The sequence below is a fragment of the Ornithorhynchus anatinus genome, chromosome 2 (assembly GCF_004115215.2).
Source record: "Ornithorhynchus anatinus isolate Pmale09 chromosome 2, mOrnAna1.pri.v4, whole genome shotgun sequence".
Lineage (NCBI taxonomy): Eukaryota > Metazoa > Chordata > Mammalia > Monotremata > Ornithorhynchidae > Ornithorhynchus > Ornithorhynchus anatinus.
In genome coordinates this window covers 23,455,824-23,482,629 of record NC_041729.1, presented here as the reverse complement: position 1 = coordinate 23,482,629, position 26,806 = coordinate 23,455,824, and the positions used below count along the sequence as shown (strand labels likewise).

General features: G+C 45.5%; 1 protein-coding gene and 2 non-coding genes across 3 annotated transcripts; 2 read left to right on the top strand and 1 right to left on the bottom strand.

Annotated features, from left to right (window-relative positions):
- The first annotated feature begins 397 nt into the window (after nt 1–397).
- ANHX (anomalous homeobox) lies at nt 398–16,624 on the top strand. Its single transcript, XM_029058263.2, has 9 exons — nt 398–458; nt 5,964–6,242; nt 7,032–7,159; nt 7,313–7,436; nt 8,204–8,393; nt 11,000–11,132; nt 11,997–12,307; nt 13,475–13,619; nt 16,538–16,624. The coding sequence occupies exons 2-9, from the start codon at nt 5,994–5,996 to the stop codon at nt 16,596–16,598; spliced, it is 1,341 nt and encodes a 446-aa protein (XP_028914096.1). The 5' UTR covers nt 398–458; nt 5,964–5,993; the 3' UTR covers nt 16,599–16,624.
- LOC114809867 lies at nt 11,376–11,512 on the bottom strand. The gene has a single exon (XR_003757640.1). It is a non-coding gene; the product is annotated as a small nucleolar RNA SNORA7 (small nucleolar RNA).
- Nucleotides 13,688–13,824, top strand: LOC114809333. Its single transcript, XR_003757120.1, has one exon. It is a non-coding gene; the product is annotated as a small nucleolar RNA SNORA7 (small nucleolar RNA).
- Nucleotides 16,625–26,806: the final 10,182 nt, after the last annotated feature.

The following is a 26,806-nucleotide window of genomic DNA, read 5'->3' as shown; positions in this document are numbered from 1 at the left end:
CCCAGGAGGCCTAAACGTCCTCCACACCCGGGAGGCGTCGGGAGATCCTCCCTTCCCACCCAAACCCCCCAGGCCCGAGGGAAGGGCGGGGCTGCAAGGGTGGAAAGTGCCAAAAAAAAAACCACCCCAAAATCCTCAAGAGAGGTGGAAGCCCTCCAGATCTGGATAGAAGTCCATCGGAATTGACCTGGGATCCCAACGATCCGGAGGGAGTTGCCGGAGAGAAGGAAATCCTTAACAAATACAGTGCACGAGTTTTATGGGAGGTGAGGACTTGGAGGGGTTGCCAAAAAATAATGAAAGGTGAGCCCTCTCCTGCCCCCAGGCCTCCTTTCCTTGTTTCCCACCCCCGCCCCACAAAGTGTGAAATCACTCACAGTTGCAAATCTTTTCCTTTAGCAACTTCCTATCGAAGGCCCTGAAGGTTTTGCAAACCACCGTCCCAGCATCTCTGCCCGGTGAGTAATCTGCCTCAGTTACCTCATCCGTAAAATGGGGATTAAGACTGTGAGCCCCGTGTGGGACAACCTGATTACCCTGTACCCACCCCAGCGCTTCTAACAGTGCCTGGCACAGAGTAAGTGCTTAAGAAATACCATAATTATCATTATTATTAGTCTGCCTATGGGATGGGTGACAGGGCATGAAGAGATCATCTCTGCCCGGCAGGCCCCGGTTATTTGAAGTGCAAAGGAGCTGGGAAAGGGGTTGAAGATGCAGCCTGGCTCGGTGGAAAGTGCCCAGGCCTGGGAGTCAGGGGACCAGGGTTGCCCTGCCACTTGTGTGCTGTGTGACCTTACTTCTCTGTATCTCAATTTCTTCATCTGTAAAATGGGATTAAGATTGTGAGCATGTATGCAGATACCAAATGCCATTATTATTATTTTTATTATCATTATGGGATATGGACTGTGCCCAATAATAAAATAATGGTATTTGTTAAGTGCTTACTCAGTGCCAGCCATTGTACCAAGGGTCCACCCTGATTAGCTTGTATCTTCCCCAGCTCTTAGTTCAGTGACTGGAAAATAGGAGATACTTAACAAATGTCCTAAGAAAAAAAGGCTACTACTCTCCAAACTTCCACCCCCCAGGCATTTAGAACACTGCTTGACACAGAGTAGGTGCTTAACAAATGCTAATATCATTGTTACTGTTCTTAATAATATCAATATTAATATTAAGCACTGTACTAAATACTTGGGAGAGTACAATAAAGCATAGTTGGTAGACACATCCCCTGCCCACGAGGAGCGTACAGGTTAGAGGGCGAGCCTGAAATTAAAATACAGTAGGGATATGTACTTAAGTGAAACACGTAAGTGGATAGAGCATGGGCTTGGGAGTCAGAAGGACCTGAGTTCTAAACCCACCTCTGCCACTTGTCTGTTGTGTGACCTTGGGCTAGTCAGTTCACTTCTCTGTGTCTGTTACCTGTAAAATTGGGGTTAAAATTGTGAGCCCCAAGAGGAACGTGGACTGTGCCCAAACATTCATTTCATTCAATAGTATTTATTAAGCGCTTACTATGTGCAGAGCACTGTACTAAGTGCTTGGAATGTATAAGTCGGCAACAGATAGAGACAGTCCCTGCCCTTTGACGGGCTTACAATCTAATCGGGGGAGACAGGCAGACAAGAACAACATGACCTAGTGGAAGGAGCAAGGGCCTAGAAGTCAGAGGTCCTGGGTTCTAATTCCAACTCTGCCACTTGTCTGCTGTGTGACCTTGGGCAAATCACTTCACTTCTCTGTTCCTCAGTTACCTCATCTATAAAATGGGGATTAAGACTGTGAGCCCCAATGGGACAGGGACTGTGCCCAACCCTATTATCTTACATCTACCCAGTCCTTAAACAGTACTTGGTACATAAGTACCATAATTATTTATTTACTTATCCATCCTAGCACTTGGTACAGTACCTGCGCATAGTAAGCACTTAACACTTTAAAAAAAGTGTTGTGGGGCTGAAGGTGGGGTAAATATCAGGCACTTAAAAGGTGCAGATCCAAATGGAAGGGCGACACAGAAGGGAGAAGGAGCAGGGGAAGTGAGGGAAAGGCTTCTTGGAGATGTGATTTTAATAAGGCTTTGAAGGTGGGGACAGTGGTGGTCTGTTGGATGGGGGCAGGAAGGAGTTCCAGGCCAGAGGAAGGATGTAAGCAAGAGGTCGGCAGTGAGATAGATGAGTAGTGAGTAGGTTGAAGTTAGAGGAGAGAGTTTTAGAGGAGAGACGTGAATGGATTAGGTTGGAGTAGGAAATCAGCAAGGTAAAGGAGGAGGTGGTGAGCCGATTGAGTTTTTTAAAGCCAATAGTAAGGAGGGTGAGGAGGTGGCTGGGCAACCACTGGAGGGTATTGAGCGGAGAGATGTGGATTGAACTTTTTTTAGAAAAATGATCTGGGCATTAGAGTGAAGTGTGGACTGGAGTGGGGGGAGACAGGAGGCAGGAAGGTCAGTTAGGAGACAGATGCAGTAGTCAAGTGCTTGGATCAGTGTAGAAGCAGTTTGGATGGAGAAGAGAGGGTGATTTTAGTGATGTTGTAAAGACAGAACTGACAGGATTTGGTGACATCGAATACAATAATAATAATAATGATGATGGCATTTGTTAAGAACTTACTATGTGCCAAACACTGTTCTAAACGGTGGGGGACATACGAGGTAATCAGGTTGTCCCACATGGGGCTCACAGTCAATCTCCATTTTACAGATGAGGTAACTGAGGCACTGAGAAGTGAAGAGACTTGCCCACGGTCACACAGCAGACGAGTGGCAGAGCCGGCCACGACCTCTGACTCCCAAACCCGGGCTCTTTGCACTGAGCCATGATATGTGGGTTGAATGAGAGATTGAATGGTGTTGCTGCCTATAGTGATGGGAAAGTTGGGGTGGAGGGGGAAACGGATGGTGTTTTGGTGGGAAGATGAGGAGTTCTATTTTGAACATGTTAATTCGAGGTGTCTGGTGGGGCATCCAAATAGAGAGGTCCATGGGGCATCCAAATAGAGAGGTCTTTAAATCAGGGAGAAATGTGGGATTGCAGAGAGAGAGAGAGCCCAGGGCTGGAGATGGAGATTTGAGAATCATCCTTGTTGAGATGGAAGTTGAAGCCCTGGTAGCCAATGAGTTCTCCAAGGGAGTGGGTGTACCTGGAGGACTTGGGAAACCCAGAACTGAGCCTAGAGGGTCTCCCACAACTGGGGCGGCGGGGGAGGCAGAGGACGAGCTAAAGAGACTGAAACTGAACCACCGGACAGATAGGAGGAGAACCAGGAAAGGGTGGTGAAGCCAAGGTTAGGTAATGTTTCCAGGAGAAGGGAGTGGTCCACAGCGTCAAAGCCAGTTGAGCGGCTGAGGGGATTTAGGATGGAATAAAGGCCGATGAATTTGGCAAGAAGAAGATTCATTCATTCATTCATTCAATAGTATTTATTGAGCGCTTACTATGTGCAGAGCACTGTACTAAGCGCTTGGAATGAACAAGTCAGCAACAGATAGAGACAGTCCCTGCCGTTTGACGGGCTTACGGTCTAATCGGGGGAGACGGACAGACGAGAACAATGGCGATAAATAGAGTCGAGGGGAAGAACATCTCGTAAAAACAATGGCAACTAAATAGAATCGAGGCGATGTACCTTTCATTAACAAAATAAATAGGGTGATGAAATTATATACAGTTGAGCAGACGAGTACAGTGCTGAGGGGATGGGAAGGGAGAGGGGGAGGAGCAGAGGGAAATGGGGGGAAAAGAGGGTTAAGCTGCGGAGAGGTGAAGGGGCGGTGGTAGAGGGAGTAGAGAAGATCATTTGTGACCTTTGGCAGGGCAGCTTCCATGGAGTGAAGGGGTGGAAGCTAGACTGGAGAAGGTCAAGGAGAGAATTGGAGGAGAGGAAATGGAGGCAGAGAGTGTAATAATTATTATTATCATTAGTGCTAATAATAATAATTAAGGTATTTATGACACTATGTGTCAGGCACTGTACTAGGCGCTGGGGTGGATACAAGCAAATCAGGTTGGACACAGTCCCTGTCCCACATGAGGCTCCCAGTCTCATTCCCCATTTTACAGATGAGGTAACTGAGGCACAAAGAAGTAAAGTAACTTGCCCAAGGTCACACAACAGACAAGTGGCAGAGTCGGGATTAGAAACCATGACCTTCTGACTCCCAGGCCTGTGCGCTATCCACTATGCAAAGCTGGTCCCCATAATAATTGTGGTGTCTGTTAGACAACTTGCTCAAGGCGTTTGGAGAGGGATGGTAGTGGAGGAGACGGGGTGATAACTGGAGGGAGCCACTGGGTCAAGGGAGGGGTTTTTTAGGATAGAGGAGACGAGAACATGTTTGAAAACAGTGTGGAAAAAGCCACTGAAGAGAACAGTTGAACGGTCAGGGAGGGAAGAAGGGAAGAGACAAGTGTTCTGATAAAGTGCAAAGGACGGGGCCGGACGGTTGGTGATGCAGGTAGAGGGGATAGATTTTGAGGGGAGCGATACTGCTGGGAAAGATGGGAGAGTCGAAGAAGAGACTGGAGGAGGGAGGGACTGGAGAGGAGCAGGAGAGATTTTAGGGAGATGACACCTGTTTGTTTCAATTTTATCAATGAAGTACATGGCCCGGTCATTAGGGGCAAGAGATGGGACAGCGGGGAGGGAAGACAGGAGGTTTGAGGAGGGAGTTAAATATGTGAAACAGCTGGTTCGGGCAACTTCTTTGGGAAAGGTACATCTCATCCAGTTCCATTTTGTTTTGAAAACTGCTTGTTAGGAGGACGCTTCTGGATTTTTTCAGGAAGTGAAAGAACTCCTGCCACTGAGAACAGTATTTCTTCCTGCCAGGGGACACCCAGAAGCCAAATGGATAGAGAGGTTGGACTAGTTGATAGAGTGAAGAAAAATAAAAGCTATGAGTGGGTTATGCATCCTTTTCATCTCTGGAGGAAATCTGTTTTATATCTTAGCTAGTTGGGGTTAGCTGTTCTATCCCTCGATGGCATCTAGTTCCTTGGCTCTCAGGTCTGGAGTGAAATTTTGAGATCTGACCCTGCTGGAGCCCATACATGACCCAGCACCTCTTTTTATTTTGGTCTGACCTGACTCCCTGGGATAAAAAGAGGGTTGGTTTCTGAAAGGTATTGCACAATTGCAGGTGCTCCTGGGCACAAAGCCCCAGGGACTTTGAGTCAGAAGACCCGGGTTCTAGTTCCAGCTCTGCTCTATGGCCTTAGACAAGTCACTTAACTTCTGTTAGTCTCAGTTTCCTTTCTGTTCTCCCACCCTTTTAGGCTCTGAACCCAGTGTGCGATACGCACTAAATCCAATCTGATTATCATGTACTCGCTGCCTGGGCCCCTGGGCTGGCCTTTCACCTCTGATCTCTGGGGGCTGGTTCTCTCCCGGGTCATGTGGTGGGATCCATCTTGGGCAGGGGCACCGGGGTGTGGAGGCAGCCCTGATCCCCCTGGGGAACCCTAGAGAAGCAGCTTGGTTTAGTGGAAAGAGCCTGGGCTTGAGAGTCAGAGGAGGAGGGTTCTAATCCCAGCCCCGCCACTTGTCTGCTGTGTGACCCTAGGCAGGCCACTTAACTTCTCTGTGCCTCAGGTACCTCATCTGTAAAATGGGGATTAAGATTGTGAACCCCACGTCGGACAACCTGATGCTCTTGTATCTACCCCAGCGCTTAAAACAGTGCTTAGCACATAGTAAGCGCTTAACAACTACCATTATTATTACTATGTATCAACCCCAGTGTTTGGAACATAGCAATTGCTTAATCAGATATTATTATATGTGATTCCAGTGGGTACAACTAGATTCCAAAGTGTTCTTTTTGCAGGGGGTTCTGGGACGATTTGCCCATAGGGGCATAAATCCTGCTCAAGCCTGATTGTTCAGGGCAGAGCTCAACTCCGGGGCCAACAGCAGGACCTTCCCAACCTTCCCAACTGTTTTCTCTGTAGGACGGAAGAGGTGATTGATCAAACCCGAAGATGAAGGAGCTCTTAATCTTGTTGAACCAGGCCCCCAGTTCCCACCCTCCACAGGACGAGCTGGTGCAATTGGCTGGACAGTTCTGCCGTGATTTCCAAGATAACCCTCTGGAGCTGGAGCCACTGGTAGAGGCTCTGATTAAATCTGAGTACCTAAAATATTTCCTCACCAATTCTGATGTGGTCCGAGCATGTGTGTTCTTCTACGTGCACAGGAGGCAACATCAGGCGGCTTGCAAGCTGCTGGAGGTAGGGACCTCTCCTTTAGTCCTTTCCTAGGGAAAGAGTTATTTATTAATTAATTTATTTAATTTTCAAAAACTGGGAAATGATTGTGAATGAGCAGAAATAACATACTGTTTAGGCATCCCGAGGTGGGTGACAAATCAGTTATTAGCTACACCAAAAGATGGAGATATCCCACTTGTCTGCTGTGTGAGCTTAGGCAAGCTGCTTAACTTCTCTGTGCCTCAGTTACCTCATCTGTAAAATGGGGATTAAGATTGTGAGCCCCATGTGGGACAACCCGATCAGCTTGAATCTACCCCGGCACTTAGAACAGTGCTTGGCACATAATAAATGCTTAACAAATACTATTATGTTCATTGTTATTATATCCCCGAGAGCCCCTCTGCTTAACAGAATGTTGTAGGGAGCAACCTGAAGAAATAAAACTGATGCATTACACCAAATAGGCAGTGTGACAGGGTGATGCCATGTGAAACATTTTCATGTGCCTAATTTGCCTGCATCTCAAATGTTTCTTCAGGGGGACTCCTTTCCACCCCCCCTTACTCCCGAGCCTTCTTGCTCTCCTCCCGGGGCACTCTGAGCATAGGCACCATGTCTGCGCCACAAAACTCGGCAGCAGGAAACCGTGGCGGGGAAGGCAAAGGTGTCCAGTGCCGTATCCAAATTGGACAGGAGACGGACATGCTGAGAACCGGAGTGTCCCGTGTCAGTCACCACTTTTGTTCACCCCCGTCAGGAGGCGGTGAGTGTGGGAGGGCCTGGGCTCACTCTGGTCACTGTGATTAGGGCTGCAAGGCTGTGGAAGGCAGGAAGGAGTTGGTACAACTGTGGAACGAGATCCATTACCACAGGGCCATGGACAAGTGCAATGCCAGCTTCCTGACACCGGTGCAGAAGTATCGCTCCAGGAAGAGGTATGTGGGAAGTAAGAGGGGAAATGTGTTTCTCGTGGGCAGAGGGAGGGTAGAAATAGGGGCTACATTTGGAGAGTCTAACTACCCCCAACGCACACATACATGTATACGCTTCGTTGGAGGATTTGCAGACTTAGTTTCTCTCCTCTGAAGGAATCCTCCCCCACCTTCCCTCTGTCCTGAGGGTGTGAAGAGCCGAAACCACCCAAAAGAGGTGCGCCAGAAACTGCTGAGGTTTGCCTTGGAAGTGACTGTCCATCCTAATAAGGAGCAGCAGGTACGTATGAAAGAAACAAGGGTTTCCTTCAGTCAATCGGTCAATTGTACTTATAGAGGCCTTCCCCAACTCGGCCCTCATTTCCTCTTCTCTGCCTTCTGGGTCACCCTTGCACTTGGATTTGCATCTATTATTCACTTACTCCTCAGCCTCATTTATGTACATGATTGTAATTAATTTATATTTATGTCTGTCTCCCCCTCTAGACTGTAAGATCATTGTAACCAGGGAACCTGTCCACCAACTCTGTTGTAACGTACTCTCCCAAGTTCTCTCCACACAGTAAGCGCACGATAAATACGATTGATTAACAAGTAGTAGCAGGTGTGTGTGGGACCAGGTACTGACTAGGGGAAAAGCAGAACACCTAATACCAGAATCTTCTGGACACAAGACCGTGCTCTTGATTTTCATCCCTCTACCAGATTAGTGCTTTTCAAAACACTGTCAGTGGGACGTACTGCCCCCTTTTTTATTTCCCTTTTTAACACTGTGGGAGGAATCATAATCAAGCCTTTCCTTCCTACAGCTGTGTTGGCAACTCCCTTAAGGTGCTCTGGCGAATTGAAGCCTTTCTGTCATTCTTCCCCTGACTCAGGGTGAGAGATGTACAGTCGGAATTGGCCGGTCAATCCCTCTTGGTGGAAGAGAGTCTTGGCAGATCCCTTGTTCTGTAAGGAGTTCCCTGTCTTTCTCTCACTGGATGCAATTCAGGAGATGCGGACTTGATGTCTTGCAATGGTTCTGTCTCCTTTCTGGCCCGGCAGGAGAGCTTGGCTGTTGAGACCAACCTGCAGCTTCACCAGGTCAGTACCTGGTTTGCTAATTATCGTCGTCGTTATCAGAAAACTGTTCCTAGACAGCAGGACCCACCGTGGCACCTTGCCCCAATTGGGAATTCAACAGAAGACTCAAGGTCCCAGCCAGTAAAGGAATCTTACCTCTCAGAGCCATCAGGTGAGGCTTCCTCCAGTTCTCCAGTTGTTTGAGTTCAGTTATGTTAGTGACCAGACCCTTAGACAAGGTAGCATAAACCAGAATGTTTTAATAACAATAATAATAGTTATGGTATTTATTAAGCACTTACTATGTGTCAAGCACTGGAGTGGATACAAGCAAATCGAGTTGGACACAGTCCGTGCTCCACATGGGACTCACAGTCTCAATCCGTATTTTACAGATGAGCTAACTGAGGCACAAAAAAGTAAAGTGAATTGCCCAAGGTCCCCCCCGCTGACAAAGGGTGGAGCCAGGATTAGAATCCATGACCTGACTCCCAGGCCCATGCTCTGTCCCCTTCGCCATCACCACCTACTTCATTCCACATTTTCCATTCAAAATTACTGCTTTCTAGAATAATAATGATGATTATGGTCATCTAGAATGTAAGCTCGTTGTGGTCAAGGAACATGTCTACCAACCCTGTTAGACTGTACTCTCCCAAGCACTTAGTACAGTGCTTTGCGTACAGTAAATCTTAATAAATATGATTGATTCTTCATTTGCAGGTAGGTGGGGAAAGCCTTTTGAGAATATAGAGAGGGGCTCTGTTTCCTTGCCTCCTTATAATAATAATAACAATAATGATAGTGTATTAAGTGCCAGGGTAGATGTAATACAGTCAGATCAAAGGGGCCCTATCCCACATGGGGCTCACAGTCTAAGGTAATTCCCATTGTATAGATGAAAAATGGGAGGCCCAGTTAAGTTAAAAGTGACTTGGCAGGTCACCTTGCAGGCAAGCTCTTTTCACGATTTGTTAGCAGCAGAGGACTCCCTAGTGTTTACTCCCCTTATTAGTTCTCAGGAGGTAGTCAGTAAATATCATTGATTGATGGGCTCTACTGGCAGCTTCCTGTGATTGCTGTGAGCATAAGAACGGATGCTTAAAGAGAGAGAGGAAAGGAGGACTATTGTGGTGACCAGAAACCCCTCTGTAAAAAAGGCTGGTTTCCGGAGGTTAACTGAGTCATTTATGTCAATCGGGCAATGGTATTTATTGAGCATTTATTGTATGCAGAGCACTATAGTAAGCACCTGGAAAGTACAATACAAGAGAGTTGGTAGACGTGATCCCTACCCACATGGAGCATACAGTTTTAAGAAACGCAGTCCAATATCCCACGCATCTAGACTTGCGTGTTCTTCAAATTACAAATGGGGCTTTGGGCCTCCTAGGTGCAAATGAATATGGCTCTGACCCCAGGTTGACATTCAGTTCTCTGCATTGTCATGTCTGTAAATTATAATCATTCAGTCAGTGATACTTATGGAGTGCTTACTCTCTGTGGAGCACTGTGTTAAATGCTTGGGAAAGTACAGCCTGGAGGGAGGTAGTCGACAATTCCCACCCCCCCTCTTTTAGCAGAATCTTATTGTTCCATTTCAGACTTCTGATATTTAATAATACAGTAATGATAATAATAGCGGTATTTATTATGTGCTTACTAGATGCCAGGCACTGTACTTAAGTGCCAAAATAGACACAAAGTAATTGGGTTGGACACAGTCCTTGTCCCACATGGGGCTCGCAGTCTTAATCCCCATTTAACAGATGAGGTAACTGAGGCTTAGAGAAGTGAAATGACTTGCCCAAGGTCATACACCGGAGAAGTGGCGGACCTAGGATTAGAACTCAGATCCTTCTGACTCCTCGATCCATGCTCTATCCGCTGGGCCATGCTGCTTCTCTAGCTTTTCCCTTGCTCACACGGGGAAGTAGAACAAAACCCCATAAACTCCCGGAAGAGGAAGCACTTATAGAGATGCTAATTGCTCTGCTCCTAAATTGTCTTTAGAGAGGAATTTTGATGCTTGGGGATTAGGACAGCCAAAGGTGATACATTTCTGACTCTACCAATGTCTTGCAGTGAATTGCCGGCCAAATTCCCTGCCTTGGCTCTTAATATCTATACCTTTTAAAATGGGAGACTGATTCTTGGGGTTCATCAATCTGTAGTATTTAATAATTATATGGTACATGTTAAGCATTTACTATGTGCCAAGCACTGTTTTAAGTAATGGGGTAGATACAAATTAATCAGATTGGACATAGTCCCTGTGCCACATGGGGCTCACACTCTTAAACCCCATTTTCAAGGTGAAGTAATAATAATGTTGGTATTTGTTAAGCGCTTACTATGTGCCGAACACTGTTCTAAGCGCTGGGGTAGACACAAGGGAATCAGGTTGTCCCCACGTGGGGCTCACAGTCTTAATCCCTATTTTACAGATGAGGTAACTGAGGCACCGAGAAGTTAAATGACTTGCCCAAAGTCACACAGCTGACAAATGGCCAAGCCGGGATTTGAACCCATGACCTCTGACTCCAAAACCCTTGCTCTTTCCACTGAGCCACGCTGCTTCTCTAACTGAGGCCCAGAGAAGTTAAGTGATTTGTCCAAGATTACATAGCAGACGTGTTCTAATGCCAGGTCCTCTGACACTCAGGCCTGTGTTCTGTCTACTAAGCAGAGGTTAAGTGTACAGGGTCCTCTTGTGAATGGATTATCAGAACCATAGAATATGGGCTGAAGTGCTAACCTCCTATCCTCTGTTTTCAGCTGGATTTCCAGGAGTTTTTCATATGAAGGAGTTAGAAACTTCGTTAGTTCCTTGGGAGGCTGATTGGGAGCAATCAGCCCTGGAACTTCAGTATCCTGTGGACATGCCTTTAGAGGAACTTCCGAATTCCAGGTAATGGAAATGGAAATGTCTGCTCTTATGCTCTTGAGTCCCTCCCAACCCATAGCGACTCCATGGATTTATCTCTCCCAGAAAGCCCCACCTCCATATACAGTCGTTCTGGTAGCGTATCCATACAGTTTTCCTGGTCACAATACAGAAGTGGTTTCCCATTGCCTTCTTCCGTGCAGTAAACTTGAGTCTCTGCCCTCGAGTCTCTCCCATGCCGCTGCTGCCCAGCACAGGTGAGTTTTGACTTGTAGCAGAGTGCCTTCCATTTGCTAGCCACTGCCCAAGTTAGGAATGGAATGAGTGTGTCTTTGCTTAACTCTCCCTCCCATACCAAGACTGGTAGAGTACTGGAAACTCTCCAGGTGAGATCCTGAGAGGAGAATGGAAATAATGCTGCTCAACTAGTTACATGAAAACTTGTTTTATATGGCTTTTCACGTGGAGAATAGGCACATCTGAGGAAACTTTGGGGAGAGTGGTCAAACTCCCTTTTAATCAACTCTCTGCCTTGGGGGGTCCCTGAAGAGACAAAGGGCCTCACACTTGGGGAGGGTCTGTCTCCACTGGCTTGTCCCTAATATCCTCTGGCCAAATCTTTGGAATGCAAGGGCATTTTCCTGCTAATTTGTTTGGCCCATTGCTCTCCCCAGGGCTTATCCTCAGAGAAAAGGGATTTGTGGGAAAGGGAGAATGGGATTCAGAAAGAGAGAGAGGGAGAGAGAGAGAAGCCCAAAAGAACAGAGAAAGAACAGGGCTGAGGCCTAGAGTTCAGGCCTGAGGCGGAATGAGAGGCCTAGGAGGGCACTAAGGGTCCTGAGAGGGGACAAATTCCCATGCCCTTTTTTTTCCTGTATTTCACTGCAGCTTTCAGCAAGGAAATGAGTTTGAGCAGCCCAGCAAGGACTTGGAGACTCCTACCGCTGCAGAACACACCTTCTACTCTGAAGAACCCAGGACAGATCACTGGCCACTTGCTCCCTCAAGCATCGATGAGACAGCCAGTCACACTCCTGAACTCTGGCTGGAACATTTAATGTTAGACTCAAATGAGCAATTGCCATTCAATCCAGAGCAGTTGGTCTACAAGGAATTCAACTTCCAGGAGCCCTTTTGGGATTTGGCAAAGGAAGAGTCCAGCGGTGGTAATCGGGGTCCTCACCAGATCCCAAGTCCAGGTTGGTCTCTTGGGCTCCATGCCAAGTTCCCCCTCTTTCTGCTTCGTTTTTGCTGAACCCATTTTGTTTAAATGCATCATCTTTTGTATTTATGCCTTGGCTTCTCTTGATCCATAATATTTTTGTCCTCTGTTCTTTGATACCGGTATTGATACTTCACAAGACTTACCCATCTAGTGCTCTGAAGAAGTGGCATAGCGTCTTATCATCATTTGTATTTTGGTATTTAAGCGCTTATTATGTGCCAAGAACTATTCTAAGCGCTGGGGTAGGTACAAGTTAATCAAGTTGAAGTCCCTGTCCTGCATGGCGCTCACAGTCCAAGTAGGATGGAGAACAGGCAATGAGTCCCCATTTTAGAGACGAGAAAACCGAGGCGCAGGGGAGTTAAGTGACTTGTCCAAGGTCACACAGCAGACGACTGGCAGAGGCAGGATGAGAACCCAGGTCCTCCAACACCCAGGCCTGTGGCCTTTCCAGTTGACCACACCGCCCCTCCTGCAGCTTCTGAGTGCAGCTCGTGAAGGCTCCAGAAATGAGGCATCCCTTCCCTTTCCCCTTGACGGCCGTCAGCTTGTCCGACGCTTGCTGCCTCCTGCTAGTTCGCTGAGCTGGTTGTCCGAGCATCATTCCTCCGACAACTCTGAAATAGCTCTGTCTAATTTTGGTCAGGTCCTCTTTCTTCCGGTCCATTTCCTGCCACAGACCCTCTGCTCCTCTTTCTCTCTCCATCTGCATTTGTTCCGCCTTTATCCCGCTGAGCTCCTGTGCCCTGATTTCTGCCTCGTCCCCTCATCCACTCCTTTCACCCAGGCTGCTCCCTCCCGGCAGGCTGTGCTCCAACAGCACAGTCCCTTGCAGCCCACTCCAATGCGATTTCTCACTTTGCTTGCTCTTCCCTCCTCCCCCTCCCTTTCCCATCCTGCTGCTGTACTTATGTCTTCCGCTGCGCCTCTTCTCTGTCCTTTCTCTTAAGAAAAGCTCTTCTTCGTCCACCTAGGGAAGGAGGGGGGTAGGAAAACTTGGATGTTATCAAGCGACTCCTTTGTGTGACCCTGAACAGGATGATCTTTCCACTTGGTGGCTGTGGGGTTGTGCCTGGCCAGAGACATTGGCAGTCAAAGTTCTGCTCTTCCAGCTCAATGGCAGGGTTTTTTTCCCACACAGGTTACCAAGAAGTCACGTACAAGAACCCCCTGGGGGTGACGATTGAGGCTAGTTCAGAAGTCGACTGTGGACTGGCCAGCTTAGAAGAGGGAAGTTTCGCCCTTGGAGAGCAACTGAGTACCCTGGAGTCCATTTTTCCTCAAAGGTAAAGGGGCAGAAGATTCCGTGTGTTCAGAGGAGCTGTTTCGATTTTAGGCTTCTCCATCTAGTTTTCCCCACCTTAGGATCGCACCTGGAGAGTTTCCACAACTCCCAGTCTCGGCTATGGGAGGGAGAGTCAAGCAGAGGCCTACCCGTTCCATTCCTAGCTTGGGCAGTGGCTAGCAAATGGAAGGCAATCTGCTACAAGTCAAAACTCACCTGCTCTGGGCAGCAGCTGCATGGGAGAGAGTCAAGGGTGGAGACCCAGCACGAAGAAGGCAGTGGTAAGCCACTTCTGTATTTTTACCAAGAAAACTCTAAGGATACACTACCAGAATGATTGAGATGGAGATGGGACATTCTGGGAGAGACGTGTCCAAGGAGTCATTATGGGTAGGAAGCGACTCGACAGGATTAGACAAGACAACCTTGTTTCTAGCCCAAAGCCAAGACTGAGTATGGAGATAATTAGAAAAGAGGAATGTGGAATTTGCTTGAATGAAGTGTAGGACAGAGCAGTTTCTAGGCTCTTCCCCCTGCAACTCCCGTTGTCCATCAATAAATAAGTAGGAGGGAGAACAGGCAATGAATCCCCATTTGGCAGATGAGGAAACTGAGCCACGGAGAAGTTAAGTGATTTGCCTAAGGTCACATAGCAGATATCTGGCAACTGACAACTGATTACTGATCCATCCATATGTCCTTATGAGATTCTACTTTCTCTCATTTTAATAGCAGCAGAAGGTGGCTCCGGCTGATCTCAACTTGGAAGTTCCTGAAGGACAAGTCCCTATAGTAATAATTATGGTATTTAAGTGCTTACTTTGTACTAGGCACTGTACTAAGCGCTGAGGTAGATAGAAGCAAATCGGGTTGGACATAGTCCATGTCGCATATGGGGCACATAATCTTCATCCCAATTTCAAAGAAAAGGTAACTGAGGCCCAGGGGAATGAAGTGACTTGCCACAGGTCACACAGCAGCAGACAGTGGCGCAACTAGGATTAGAACCCAGGTCCTTCTGACTCCAAGGGCCAGGCTCTATCCACTAGGCCAAGCTTCTCCCTCAGTGGCATTTATTGAACATTTACTAGACCAAGCTACTCCCTCAATGGCATTTATTGAACATTTACTGTGTGCAGAATACTGTACTAAACGTGAAAGAATCCAGTACATCAGAGTTGTTAGACAAGTTCCCTTTCCACAAGGAGCTTTCAGACTATCATATGTCAACCTTCAAGAAGTAGCAAGGCCTAGTGGAAAGAGCACGAGTTCGTTGTGGGCAGGGAATGTGTCTATTATATTGTACTCTCCCAAGTGCTTAGTACAGTGCTCTGCATGCAGTAAGTGCTCAGTAAATACAATTGACCTGGTTTCTACTTTTGGCTCCACCACGTGTCTGCTATGTGACCTAGGGTAAGTCACTTAACTTCTCTGGACCTCAGTTCCCTCTTCTGTAAAATGGGGATTAAGACTGTAAACCCCATGTGGGACAGGGATTATGTCCAACCTGATTAATTTGTATCTTCCCCTGTGTTTAGAATGGTGGTTGGCACTTAGTAAGCTCTTAACAAGTACCCTAACTGCCCCCAGCATTTAGCACAGTGCTTGATATTTAGTAAACACTTATTATAAGTGCCTTTTATTGTTATTATTCTTAATGAAGTCTGAAGCTGTCAATGCAGTTCTAAAACACTGGTCCAAGATCTGACCTTGTGGCATGGTAGACCCTAGGCTAGTGAGCTATGCATGGCAAAACAAATCATTGTTTATACTTGAAACTGGATAGCCTGGTGGCAAGAGCATGGGCCACAGAGGGAGAGGACATGGGTCCCAGCTCTGCCACGTGCCTGCTGTGTGATCTTGGGCAAGTCAGTTCACTTCTCTGGGCCTCAGTTTCCTCATCTGTAAAATAAGGATTAATTTTTCTCCCTCCTACTTAGACTGTGAACCCTGTGTGAGACAGGGACTATGTCCAACCTGATTAACTTGTATCTACCCCAGCACTTAGATCAGTGCATGGAACATAATAAGTGCCTAACAGGTACCAAATTATCATTATTATTATTATCATCCCATCTACTTCTTAGGTGTCAGGAGGAGGCTAGTCCAAGAAATTTGCTGTTTCAGACAGGGTCCAGATTTGCACTCAGTCGAGTGAGATTAAAGAAAAAAATGATGCCTGAGAAGCCCTAAAGCCATTTGAACAAGCCATCGTCATCCTCACCAGAGGATCTGATGATGAATTTAATGATGATGGTGGCATTTATTAAGCACTTACTATGTGCCAAGCACTGTTCTAAGCACTGGGGGAAATACAAGGTAATCAGGTTATCCCAGGTGGGGCTCACAATCTTAATCCCCATTTTACAGATGAGGTAACTGAGGCACAGAGAAGTGAAGAGACATGCCCAAGGTCACACAGCAGACAAGTGGCGGAGCCGGGATTAGAACCCACGACCTCTGACTCCCAAGCCCGTACTCTTTCCACTAGATTTAATAGCCATTCCCTATCCTCGTCTTTGGACCTAAACCCATTCTGCCTTCTCCTGAGGGAATGTCCCAATCAGTAATCTGTACTGTAGTTGTAAACTATTTCTGTTACTTCTGTGTTTTGCGGAGTCCCGACTCTAAAGTTTAACACTTCAACCTCAGACAGAAAAGCGGAACATTGCTGCTGTCACTCTTGTCAACCTGCTTTATTCGTGATTCAGATTAGCTGAGTTCTTAGCATCAACCTGTTTTATTCATGATTCAGATTAGCAGAGTTTTTAGCAGCAGATCTGATCCTCTTCCCTCTATTTGTGCTCTGTTGCTCTAGACCTGAATAGTTGAAGCAAAAGAGGGTGAGGTCACAACAGTAGCAGAAGGAAATCTGGATGATGCACGTGTTTTTCTAACCAGATCAATGATTTTTTCCAGTTCACCTCAGGTGACACCAGCGACCCTTCATATGCCCACTCTGTGGCCAGATTCCTGGTAGAGGCGGGAACCCAGGACTTGGAAATCAGCCAGGTGAGAGCCTAATCTATTGTGAGACAGGGCTCCCTTCCCTTTTGATCAAGGGCTGATCCCAGGAGACCAACTGATGGCTTTCTGCAAGCCTGTATTGATGGCCTGATTTCTCTTTAGATCATGTTTTAGAGAGAGGAGCTCAAAGTCAGTTCCCAGAGTGAGAGACTTAAACAAGTTCCTTATAGGTAGGGAACATGTCGACCAAATCTGTTCTACTCTCCTGGAAAGTTTTTGTGCCATACTCTGCACACAGTGAGTGCTCAATGAAAAGATAGATTTAATTGACTAAATAAGAAATTAGAAAGAGGTGAGGACATTCACCGTGGAGAGCTCAAGAGTTGCTCTAATGGAGCCTGAACTAAGATTTTTTAGAGCTTTCATCTGGTCTAGTCTCAGCCATTCCCAGCAGGGATCCAGTAAACATGGCAGTAAACCTGGCAGATCATGGCAGATGGTGGTAATGCCTCTTGCCTGATTGATAAACTCTGAGTTTTCTCTTTCAGAATTCTATCTGCTTTAATCAGTCAATCAGTGGTATTTATTGTGTGCTCACTGTACTAAGCTCTTGGGAGAGTACAATGCAACAGAGTTGGAAGGCACATTCCCTGCCCACAGTGAGCTACTTTGTCCATCTTCTGGGAGAAGGATTTTCCAGTGACATTCCCTAGTATCTGCTGTCATAGGGCTGAAATTCCCTTTCTCTCAGCAGTCTGCCCTAAGAGGGTGAGGGAGGTGTGACTAGGCATTATCCTGCATGTCCAGTGACGTTTATTTCCTCTGAACAGAAGTGAAACTCAGTATAATTCCTCTCGAGATGAGAACAAAGTCTAGCCGGAGCTCGCCTCAACTTTTTCACTTCTGCTTCCTTCCTCTTATTCTTTTTTTCATAGTTGTTGTTAAGTGCTTACTACGTACTGTCTGCTCCACTAAGTCACTAGCAAATGCAGAAGAGGTGATGTTGTCAGGTGCGTTGCTTTAGTTTTAGGTATGTGAAGGAAAAAGGATTTATTTAGTTGGGGATGAGGTGTCTGACTTTACTGTCTCTCTCTCTCCAATGATTCCCAAACAGATCCTTGCTTGTTTGATTATCTGTTGGAGGTCAAATAATGGCAGAACTACATTTAGCAAAGAGGCAGTCATTTTGAATCCTGGAACTGGAGGCAATTTGAGGTCACTTAGTCCATCCCCCTGCTTTCAGGCTGAACCACAGATACCCTTTCAGCAGTCTCGGGGTAACTGCGGAAGCTCCCCTGGAAAGCAGGCCCAGATGAACTTCTGTTTTGGGTTAAGTCACTTCCCCCAAAAAGCATTCCCTGACTAACCCCCTTCTCCCTGTTCATGCCACACCATCATGTGTATATCCGTTCATTTACTTTGCTTATTTTTGTTTTTAATCATTCATATCTAAAATCTTTCTCTCTAACCAACCGGCAGTTGATTGACTATGGTACTTGTTAAGTGTTTACTATGTGCCAGGCACTGTTCTAAGTGCTGGGATAGATACAAGATAATCAGTTGGACAGAGTCCCTCTCCTACATTGGGCTCACAGTCTAAGTTGGAGGGAATTGGGTTGAATCCCCATTTTACAGATGAGATATCTGAGGCTCAGAGAGGTGAAGTGACTTGCCCAGGGTCACATATCTGGCACATGGCAGAGCTGGGATTAGAACCCAGACCCTCTGACTCCAAGCCCATCCTCTTTCCACTAGGCCATACTGCCCCTATCTACCTGACTCCAAGCCCATCCTCTTTCCACTAGGCCATACTGCCCCTATCTACCTGACTCCAAGCCCGTCCTTTTTCCACTAGGTCATACTGCCCCTGTCTACTTGTCTCTCTCATCTTCTCTCTCATCTCTCTCATTGGCTTGTAAGTCCTTCATGGAAAGAACTAGATCTTTTACTTCTGTTCTGTGTTCCCATGGTAGAGTGGCTTCTTCTATTTTCTTTTTTAATGGCATTTGTTAAGCACTTACTATCTGCCAAGCATGGTACTAAGCACTAGGGTAGGTATAAGATAATCAGGTTACACAGAGTCCATGACTCACATGGAGCTCACAGTCCTAATCCCCATTTTACAGATGAAGAAACTGAAGCACAAATAAGTGACTTTCCCAGTGTCACAGAGCAGACAAGTGGCGGAGATCGGGTTAGAACCCAAGCTGTATCCACTAGGCCACACTGCTTCTCCACTGCTATCCCTTTTAATCTCCTTCTATACTCACTCCCTTAGAGCTTTAACTCCCACTCCCACTCCCACAGCTTCAACTCCCGTCTCTGTGCAGTTGATTCCCCAATCTATATCTCCAGCTCTGACCTATCTCCTTCTCTGCAGTTTGACATTTTCTCCTACTTTCTTCTTGGATGTCCTGCCAACACCTAAAACTAAACATGCCCAAAACAGAACTCCTCATCTTCCTACATAAAACCTGTCCTCCTCATGTCTTTCCTGTCACTGTAGACAACTACCAACCTCTCTGTCTCACAAGCCCATAACCTTGGTGTTGTCCTCCCCTCATCTCTCTCATTTAACCCACATATTCAATCTGTCACCAAATTGTGTCAGTTTTACCTTCACAATATCACTAAAATCTACCCTTTTCTCTCCATCTAAACTACTGCTCTGCTGATCCAGGTACTTATCACATCCTGCCTTGCCTACTGCATCAGCCTCCTTGCTGACCTCCACGCCTGCTGTCTCTCCCCACTCCAGTCCACACTTCACGCTACTTCCCGGATCATTTTTCTAAAAAAATGTTCAGTCCACATCTCGCCACTCCTCAAGAGCCTCCGGGTTTGCCCATCCATCTTCACACCTAACAGAAACTCCTCACCTTTAGCTTTAAAGCACTCAATCAGCTCACCCCCTCCGACCATACTTCACGGATTTCCTGCTACAACTTAGGCTACACACTTCATTCCACCAATGCCAGACTTCTCACTGTACCTCAGTCTCATCTCTCCTGTTGTCAACCCCTTGTTCACGTCCTCCCTCTGGTCTGGAACTCCTCCCCATCATATTTAATAGACTGCCACTGTCCCCACCTTCAAAAATCATTATTAAATTATTATTAAATTATTAAAATCATATCTCTTCCAAGAAGCCTTCCCTGACTAAGTCCTCCCCTACTCCCTCTCCCTTCTGTGACATCCTTGCACTTGTATCTATACCCTTTAAACCCTTGATATTCACCCCACCCTCAGCCCCGTGGCACCTCCGTAAATATCCGTAATTTATTTTAGCGTATGCCTAGACTGTAAGCTCTCTGTGGGCAGGCATCCTATCTACTAGCTATATTGTGGTCTCCCAAGTGCTAAGTACAACGTTCTGTGATATAAAGACTCAATACATTCTATTGATGAATGGATGGGATGGGATCAGCAGAGAGGAATTGGATTAGTTAGGGAAGTTGTCCTGGAGGAAGAGGAAAACTCTACAAGAAGATTTTGAAGGGAGGAAGGAGCATAGTTTGGAAGGTTGTTCCATGGAGGAGAAAGGCATGATCAATTGGTCGCAGGTGGGAGAGTCACAAGCATAGTATGGTTCAATTTTGCAGGGAGGGGCAGAAAGCACAGGATGGGAAATAGAAGAAAAAGAGAGCAGGTAGTTAAGTTAGAAAGCCATGAATTGTTGATCATGAGTTTGTAAACTCCTTCAGGATAGGGATGGTGTCTTTTACTTCTCTTGCATTCTCCTAAACTGCTTAGTACAGTACCCTACATTCAGGAGACTTGCAATGACTACAGTAGGTTGGTTGGGTTTTTGTTTTCTTGCATAAATAGCCATTTGGATCTTTTGAAGGTAGTGATGTGTTCCAAGTTACTTTTTAAGAAGATGAGTTGTGTTGTCAAGGGTAAAGTTGACAGAAAAGACTGGAGGTTGGGCATCCAATAAGGAGTCTCTTAGGTTAATCCAGCTGGGAGGTACTGAGGACTTGAGCCAGGGTGGTAGTCTTAAGGGAGGAAGTGGAGAGAGGGAAGGATGTGGCACATCCTAGAAGAAGTCTTAGTAACAGGTTGAATGTGGAAGGCAAATGATAGAGTCGTCAATAATATTTGAATTTTTTGTTAAGCACTTACTATGTGCTAATCATTCATTCATTCATTCAATAGTATTTATTGAGCGCTTACTATGTAAACAGCACTGTACTAAGCGCTTGGAGTGTATAATTCGGCAACAGATAGAGACAATCCCTGCCCAATAATGGACTCACAGTCTAAACGACAGTACTAAACGCTGGGATTGATACAGTGTAAGCAGATCGGACATAGTCCCCGTCGCTCATGGGCCTCACAGTCTAAAGGGGAGGGAGAACAGATATTTTAACTCCATTTTACAGATGAGGAAATTGAGGCACAGAAGAATCAAGTAACTTGCCCAAGGTCACACAGCAGGCAATTGGTGGAGCCACGGATTGGCATCCAGGGCTCCTGACTCTCAGGCCTATATGTTCTTTCCAGTAGACCAACCTGCTTCAAAGAGAACACAGATTGTGGGCTTTTTAAGAAGGCTCTAAAGGAGGAGAGGGAAAGTTAAAACATTTGTTTGGGAGAAGCAAAGAGAATGAGGTAAGGTGTAATGTGAGCAAAGAACAGCTAAATGACTGAAACACGAGGTTATTGAACTTGTGATTTGGGCCTGAATCTAGTCAGCCTGTGCAGAAATGTAGCATTCAACCTCATAAGCGCTCAGTACAATGCTCTGCACACAGTAAGTGCTCAATAAATGATTGAATGAATGAATACATCGTAACAGTCTTTTCAGACTCTTAAATCTTATAATTAACTATCTGACTATGAACTCCATATGATTAACTGGGAAGTTCCTTGTTTGTTTGTTATTGTATTTGTTAAGTGCTTACTATGTGTCAATCACTCTTCTGAGCAGATATAAGATTACCAGGTTGGACACAGTCCCCGTTCCACAAGGGGCTCACAGTCTAGATCCTTGTGACAGGGATCATGTCTACCAACTTGACTGTACTGAACTCTTCCAAGTGCTTAGCACAGTACTCTGTCCACAGTAAGTGTTCAATAAATACCACTGAAGGAATGAATGATTAAATGCCAATAATTTGAACTTTGAAAGAGAGCAGCATTCAGGAGGCCTCATATTTTGAGTTCTTTCTCACACCTGAGAAAAGATATTCTTCCCTGATTTAAATGGAGTTTTTTTACCCCCAGAAAAGGCTGTTCTTTTTCCAGGGAGTGAACTCATTATTGAAACAAAAAGAAGTGCCATAAGGTTATATAATCTTGTCATATGGAAATATAAATTATGTAAATAAAGTTTTGCTTTTCTCTGGGTCCTGCTTTCTCTGAGTTTGGAAGACTGTGGGATTTCTTAAAAAAGATCTAGTACAGTCATTTTGTTGGGCATATTTCAATTCAGTTTGATTAAACAGGGCCAGCAAAATTTTGATCAATTCTGCTCTTGAGATCTGAAATCCTGGCCAGTCGATCAATCAATCAATGATATTTATTGAGCATTTACTATGTGCAGAGCACTGTACTAAGTGCTCATTCATTCATTCAGTCATTTATTGAGTACATACTGTGTGCCAAGCACTATCCTAAGCATTTGGAAGAGTACATAAAACAATATATAGACACATTTCCTGCCCACAACGAGCTCACAGTCTAAAGAGGGAGGCAGACCTTAACATACACGAATAAATGAATAAATAAATTACAGGTATATACATAAGTACCGTGGTGCTGGGAAGGGGGATGACTGAGGGGAATAAGGCAGGGTGACCCAGAAGGGAGTTGAAGAACAGGCGAGGAGGGTTTAGTCAGGGAAGGCATATACTTGGAAGAGTATAACACAACAGAATTAGCAGAAACGTTCCCTGCCCATAAGGAGCTTACCATCTAGAGGGGGAGACAGACATTAATATAAATAGATAATTTATAAGATACAATTTGAAGATAAGTACATGAGAATCACACTTTGTTAGGGCTCTCCATTTCCCCACTTCCACAAATATATAAAATACATATTTCTTCCAGTGACCTAAGAAGACAGAAACAATTCATAACTGGCTCTTGAGCGCTTTGGCACCCAGAAGTCTGACTCAAAAAAATCCTAGGGCTGGAGAGGACCTAGAGGAACCATCTAATTCTTCTCCCTGACAATAGACTAGACCCAAATTTGTGCCATTACAGAGTCTTGAGAATGTATCCTGTTTGGGAAATTTCACAGCCTCCCTTAGTTGTTCTGGCATCACATACAACTTGTCAAGCATAGAAAACTCCTGAATCTACCCTCCATCAATCAATTTGAGTGCTTACTGTATACAGACCCCTGTACTAAGCGCTTGGGAGGTGATAATGCAATAAAGCTGATAGGTGCCATCCATACCCTCTAGGAGCTTAGGTGGCACAAACTAAAAGGCATTTGTTTAAAAAGAGCTTTTGAACAGTTCTAGGGCTCAAATGGAGTCCTCCCTTGAGGCTCTGAGGTTATCAGGCTAGAAATGTTTATCTGTAACAGGAGTCTTCCTACCAGCTACTTCCTGAGCCATTTCCATGATTTATGAAAAGTATCGCTAAATCAGTCATATTTGTTGCCAAATTGTACTCTCCAAGTACTTAGTACAGTGCTCTGCACGCAGTAAGCGTTCATTAAATAAGATTGAATGAATGAATATTTATTGAGCACATACCCTGTGCGGAGCACTGTCCTGAGCGCTTGGGAGAGCATAATGTAGACACATTCCCTGCCCATAGGAAACTTACAGTCTAGAGGGAGAGACAAAAATGAATGTAAATGAATGAATGTATGGATATATACATAAATGCTGAGTAGTGAATAAGGGAAACAAATCCAAGAGCAGGGGCGACACAGAAGGGAATGGGAGACGAGGAAATGAGAGTTTAGGGAAGCCCTCTTGGAGGAGATGTGATTTTAAAATGAAACAGTGTGGCCTGGTGCTTAAAGCAGGGGCCTGGGAGTCAGAGGACCTGGGTTCTAATCCCTGTTCTGTCACTTGTCTGCTGTGTGACCTTGGGCAAGTCACTTAACTTTTCTGCGCCTCAGGTACCTCATTTGTAAAATGAGGATGAAGACTGTGAACCCTCTGTGGGACATGGACTGTGTCCAACTCGATTACCTTTATCCACCCTAGTGCTTAGAACAGTGTATGGCATATAGTAAGCGTTTAACAGATGCCATAAAAAAATAAGGCTTTGGAGAGGGGAAGAGTGATTGGCTGTTGGAGATATGAAGAGAGAGGGTGTTCCAGGCCAGAGGCAGGACATGGGCAAGAGTTGGTAGGCACCATCTATACCCTCATGAGGCTTAGGCGGTACAAACTAATGTCAGAGGCATTTGTGTAAAAAGAGGTTTTGAACAATGCTGGGGTTTAATGGATAGCAACAGAATCATCCCTTAAGGCTCTGAGGTTAGCAGGCTAGAAATGTCTATCTTTAAGGGGAGCTTTCTTTACCAGCCACCAAGCTGAGCCATTTCCATGATTTTTTGAAAAATAACATCGATGTTGGACACAGTTCCTTTCTCCTCCTGGAATGTTGGTATAATTTCCCTGGAAGCCTCACCACCTTCTGGATGAGGAAAGCTCAGAGAACTCCCTACCTTATTATGCCTCCTTGGGATCATGGTGAGACATTCAGTGTGAACTTGGGATTTTCAGGAAATGAGGAAGGTGATGTTTTTTTTAGACACATCTGTTGTCGATGCAATCCTATCTAGAGGTAGTCAGGGAGAGATGGAAATTAATTTTAGTGGCTGCTTTCATTACTCAGGTGTGCTTCCTGCACTATTTCACCTTTGTGAACCAGATTTGAAAGCACACCAATGTCTGATATCTAAGTGGGAGCCTTAGGCTCAGCATAGTGTCCTTAAAAATCATGTTACAGAGCTGTGCCAGTGGGAGCCATTTTCTCAGCTGTAATAAGGACAGCTCCTGCTTCTCAGGTCTGGCTCTCCTCCCAGCCTGCCTTTATTAGGTCAGCGCTTCAAGACTGAGAAAAAATGGGGTTAAATCTCTTTGGAAAAAGTCTGCCTCCTTCCCGAGTTTGAGTCTCTCACGTGGATGACCCTGTCTCATATTTGTTCCTTATTCACTGTGGTATTATCCTCATCTAATGTCACCTCCTAGTCTGTGGTTTTTGAGCAGGATTGTTTTCTCTTGTGGCCTGAGAGATATTGTGAGGTCTTAGCAGAGGAGAAGGAAAAGGAATCTCTTTTCATTATTACTGCTATGCCTTCTATATCACTTTACATTTGTGAAGAGCTTTATGGTTATTTTTATGAGTCGCTCTTCCTCTGTGAAGAAAGTTGGCATTGCTAAGCCCATTTTACATTATCGTCATCCTTCCTCTTGAGTAATATTTAAGTGCTGTGCAAAAGTTAATCCAAAGCCATTTACAGAGAAGAAGAAAGACAACATACAGCGAAGCAGGCATTCTGTCTAAGCCCAGAAGAAAAGGAAGGATAAATGTACTTTTATCATTATTTTTTAAAGTAGATGATGATTGAATCCTTTAGGAGGGGGAGTTGGGCAGGACCCAAAGGGCAGAAGTTAAGCTCAGCTCTTTTGGTCAAGTTTCCGCCCATCTCCCCTGATGCGCAAAGGAATTCCATGGATAATCCTGTATCTTGGTATTTCAGGGCCTGGTGGAGAACCCCCTCAGAGAGCTGACTTCCAGTGATTTTTTGTTGAAATGCATAGAAGCCTCCGTGGCAAAATGGATTTCTCAGCAAACGGGGACTGTTACCAAGTTAGCTTTGATGAGTTTTGCCCATCAGAGACTCTTCAGTTGTTGCACCTGAGGAGAGCCATCCCTGTAGTGATGGTTCTAGGTGTTTTAATGATTTAGGTGTTTCTCCTGAGGGAAGGAAGGTGGGCTTGAGGCTGGGAGATTCTACTTTCGAAGTTAATAACGAGGCTATGGAAAGTTGGGGATCAAGAAGAGGAGCCTACCTCAGAGTTTTCAGTTCCGATAAACATTGAAATAAAACACAAGGTAGCAAAGTTCTATTAGGTCTCCCAGAGGGAGTTTAATCTCAGAAACATCACCCTGAGCCCACATTTTATGTGGATTTCTCAGTCAGCCTATGCACAAATGATTTAGTGAGTAAAAAAGACGCGGTCCAGGCAGAAGTGACATGACTTAATGTCACTGGAAATTTTGGACTTAGGGGTGTGGCAGCCTCTCCAGAGGCCAGGATTTGTTTTGGTTGATTATTTTCCTCAATCCAGGACATGGAGTCCTAGATTCACAACTTTTCTAGATTCTTTAACTCCAATCATCTAGAATTCCTCTAGAGCTACTTCCCAGGACTCGGGGAGGTGAAGGAGAGAAAGAATATCTCCTGATTTAGGATCAGATCAACTAAAGGTATTTACTGCTAGGCCAATCCTTTAGTTAGAGTGAATTGGCCCAATTGCCTTTGGCCTCTTTCCTTAGGAATCCTCATCTTTCCCATCTGAGTGGCAGAGCATCTTGGGTCCAGCTGAATCAGCCAGAATGACCTGAGTCCAAGGGCAGTGATTTAAGGAGTGGGAACTAATGCCCTCTCCTTAAGCTTCCAGACTGAGTCTACTTGAGTGACAACCCTGCCCTGACTGATTTATTCCAGGCCACCCACCCAACAAGGAACAGCTCTGTGTACTGCCTAATTTGGAAGTAACTCACCTCGTTGTTGATTTTATGGGACTAGTGATGACCTTCACCGCTGATTGGTAAAAGGTCTTCCTATGAGATAAAGCAGGTGTGGGAAATTGGCAGGAAATGTCTGCATTTGTGGTTGTAAGGGAAGGAAATGTTTACAAAATAAAAGTTGTTGAAAACCCATTCTTGAGTACATTTTATATCGATTAATATTCTAAAAAATAGAAGGTGTATCAGAGAAGGGGGAGACAGGGCGGCTTCAAATTTTAAGCAAGGTAAGCACCTCTGTTGGGGGCTGCGGTGTGCCACCCAATGCTCTCAAGATGGCTGTCACTTGGGACATTCAAGATGGTGCCCAAATCAGACTTCCTTATCAAGATGGCCATTGCATCTCTTCAGAGTCACAGCCGCCATCATTAGTTATAGTTCTACATGGATCCTCCACTTCTCCACCCTCAGAAATAAAAGAAGTCTCTTTAAAATGTTTGATTTTTTAAAATATAAGTTTTGGGGGAGGCCTCCTCTCCTGCTCCCCCT

What these genes read in the sequence shown, in the direction of transcription:
- ANHX (XM_029058263.2), top strand. Translation starts at nt 5,994, where the DNA reads ATGAAGGAGCTCTTAATCTTGTTGAACCAGGCCCCCAGTTCCCACCCT. An exon ending in GAGGAACTTCCGAATTCCAG is followed by an intron (nt 11,133 to 11,996) that starts GTAATGGAAATG and finishes ATTTCACTGCAG; the next exon opens with CTTTCAGCAAGGAAATGAGT. An exon ending in GAGTCCATTTTTCCTCAAAG is followed by an intron (nt 13,620 to 16,537) that starts GTAAAGGGGCAG and finishes GATTTTTTCCAG; the next exon opens with TTCACCTCAGGTGACACCAG.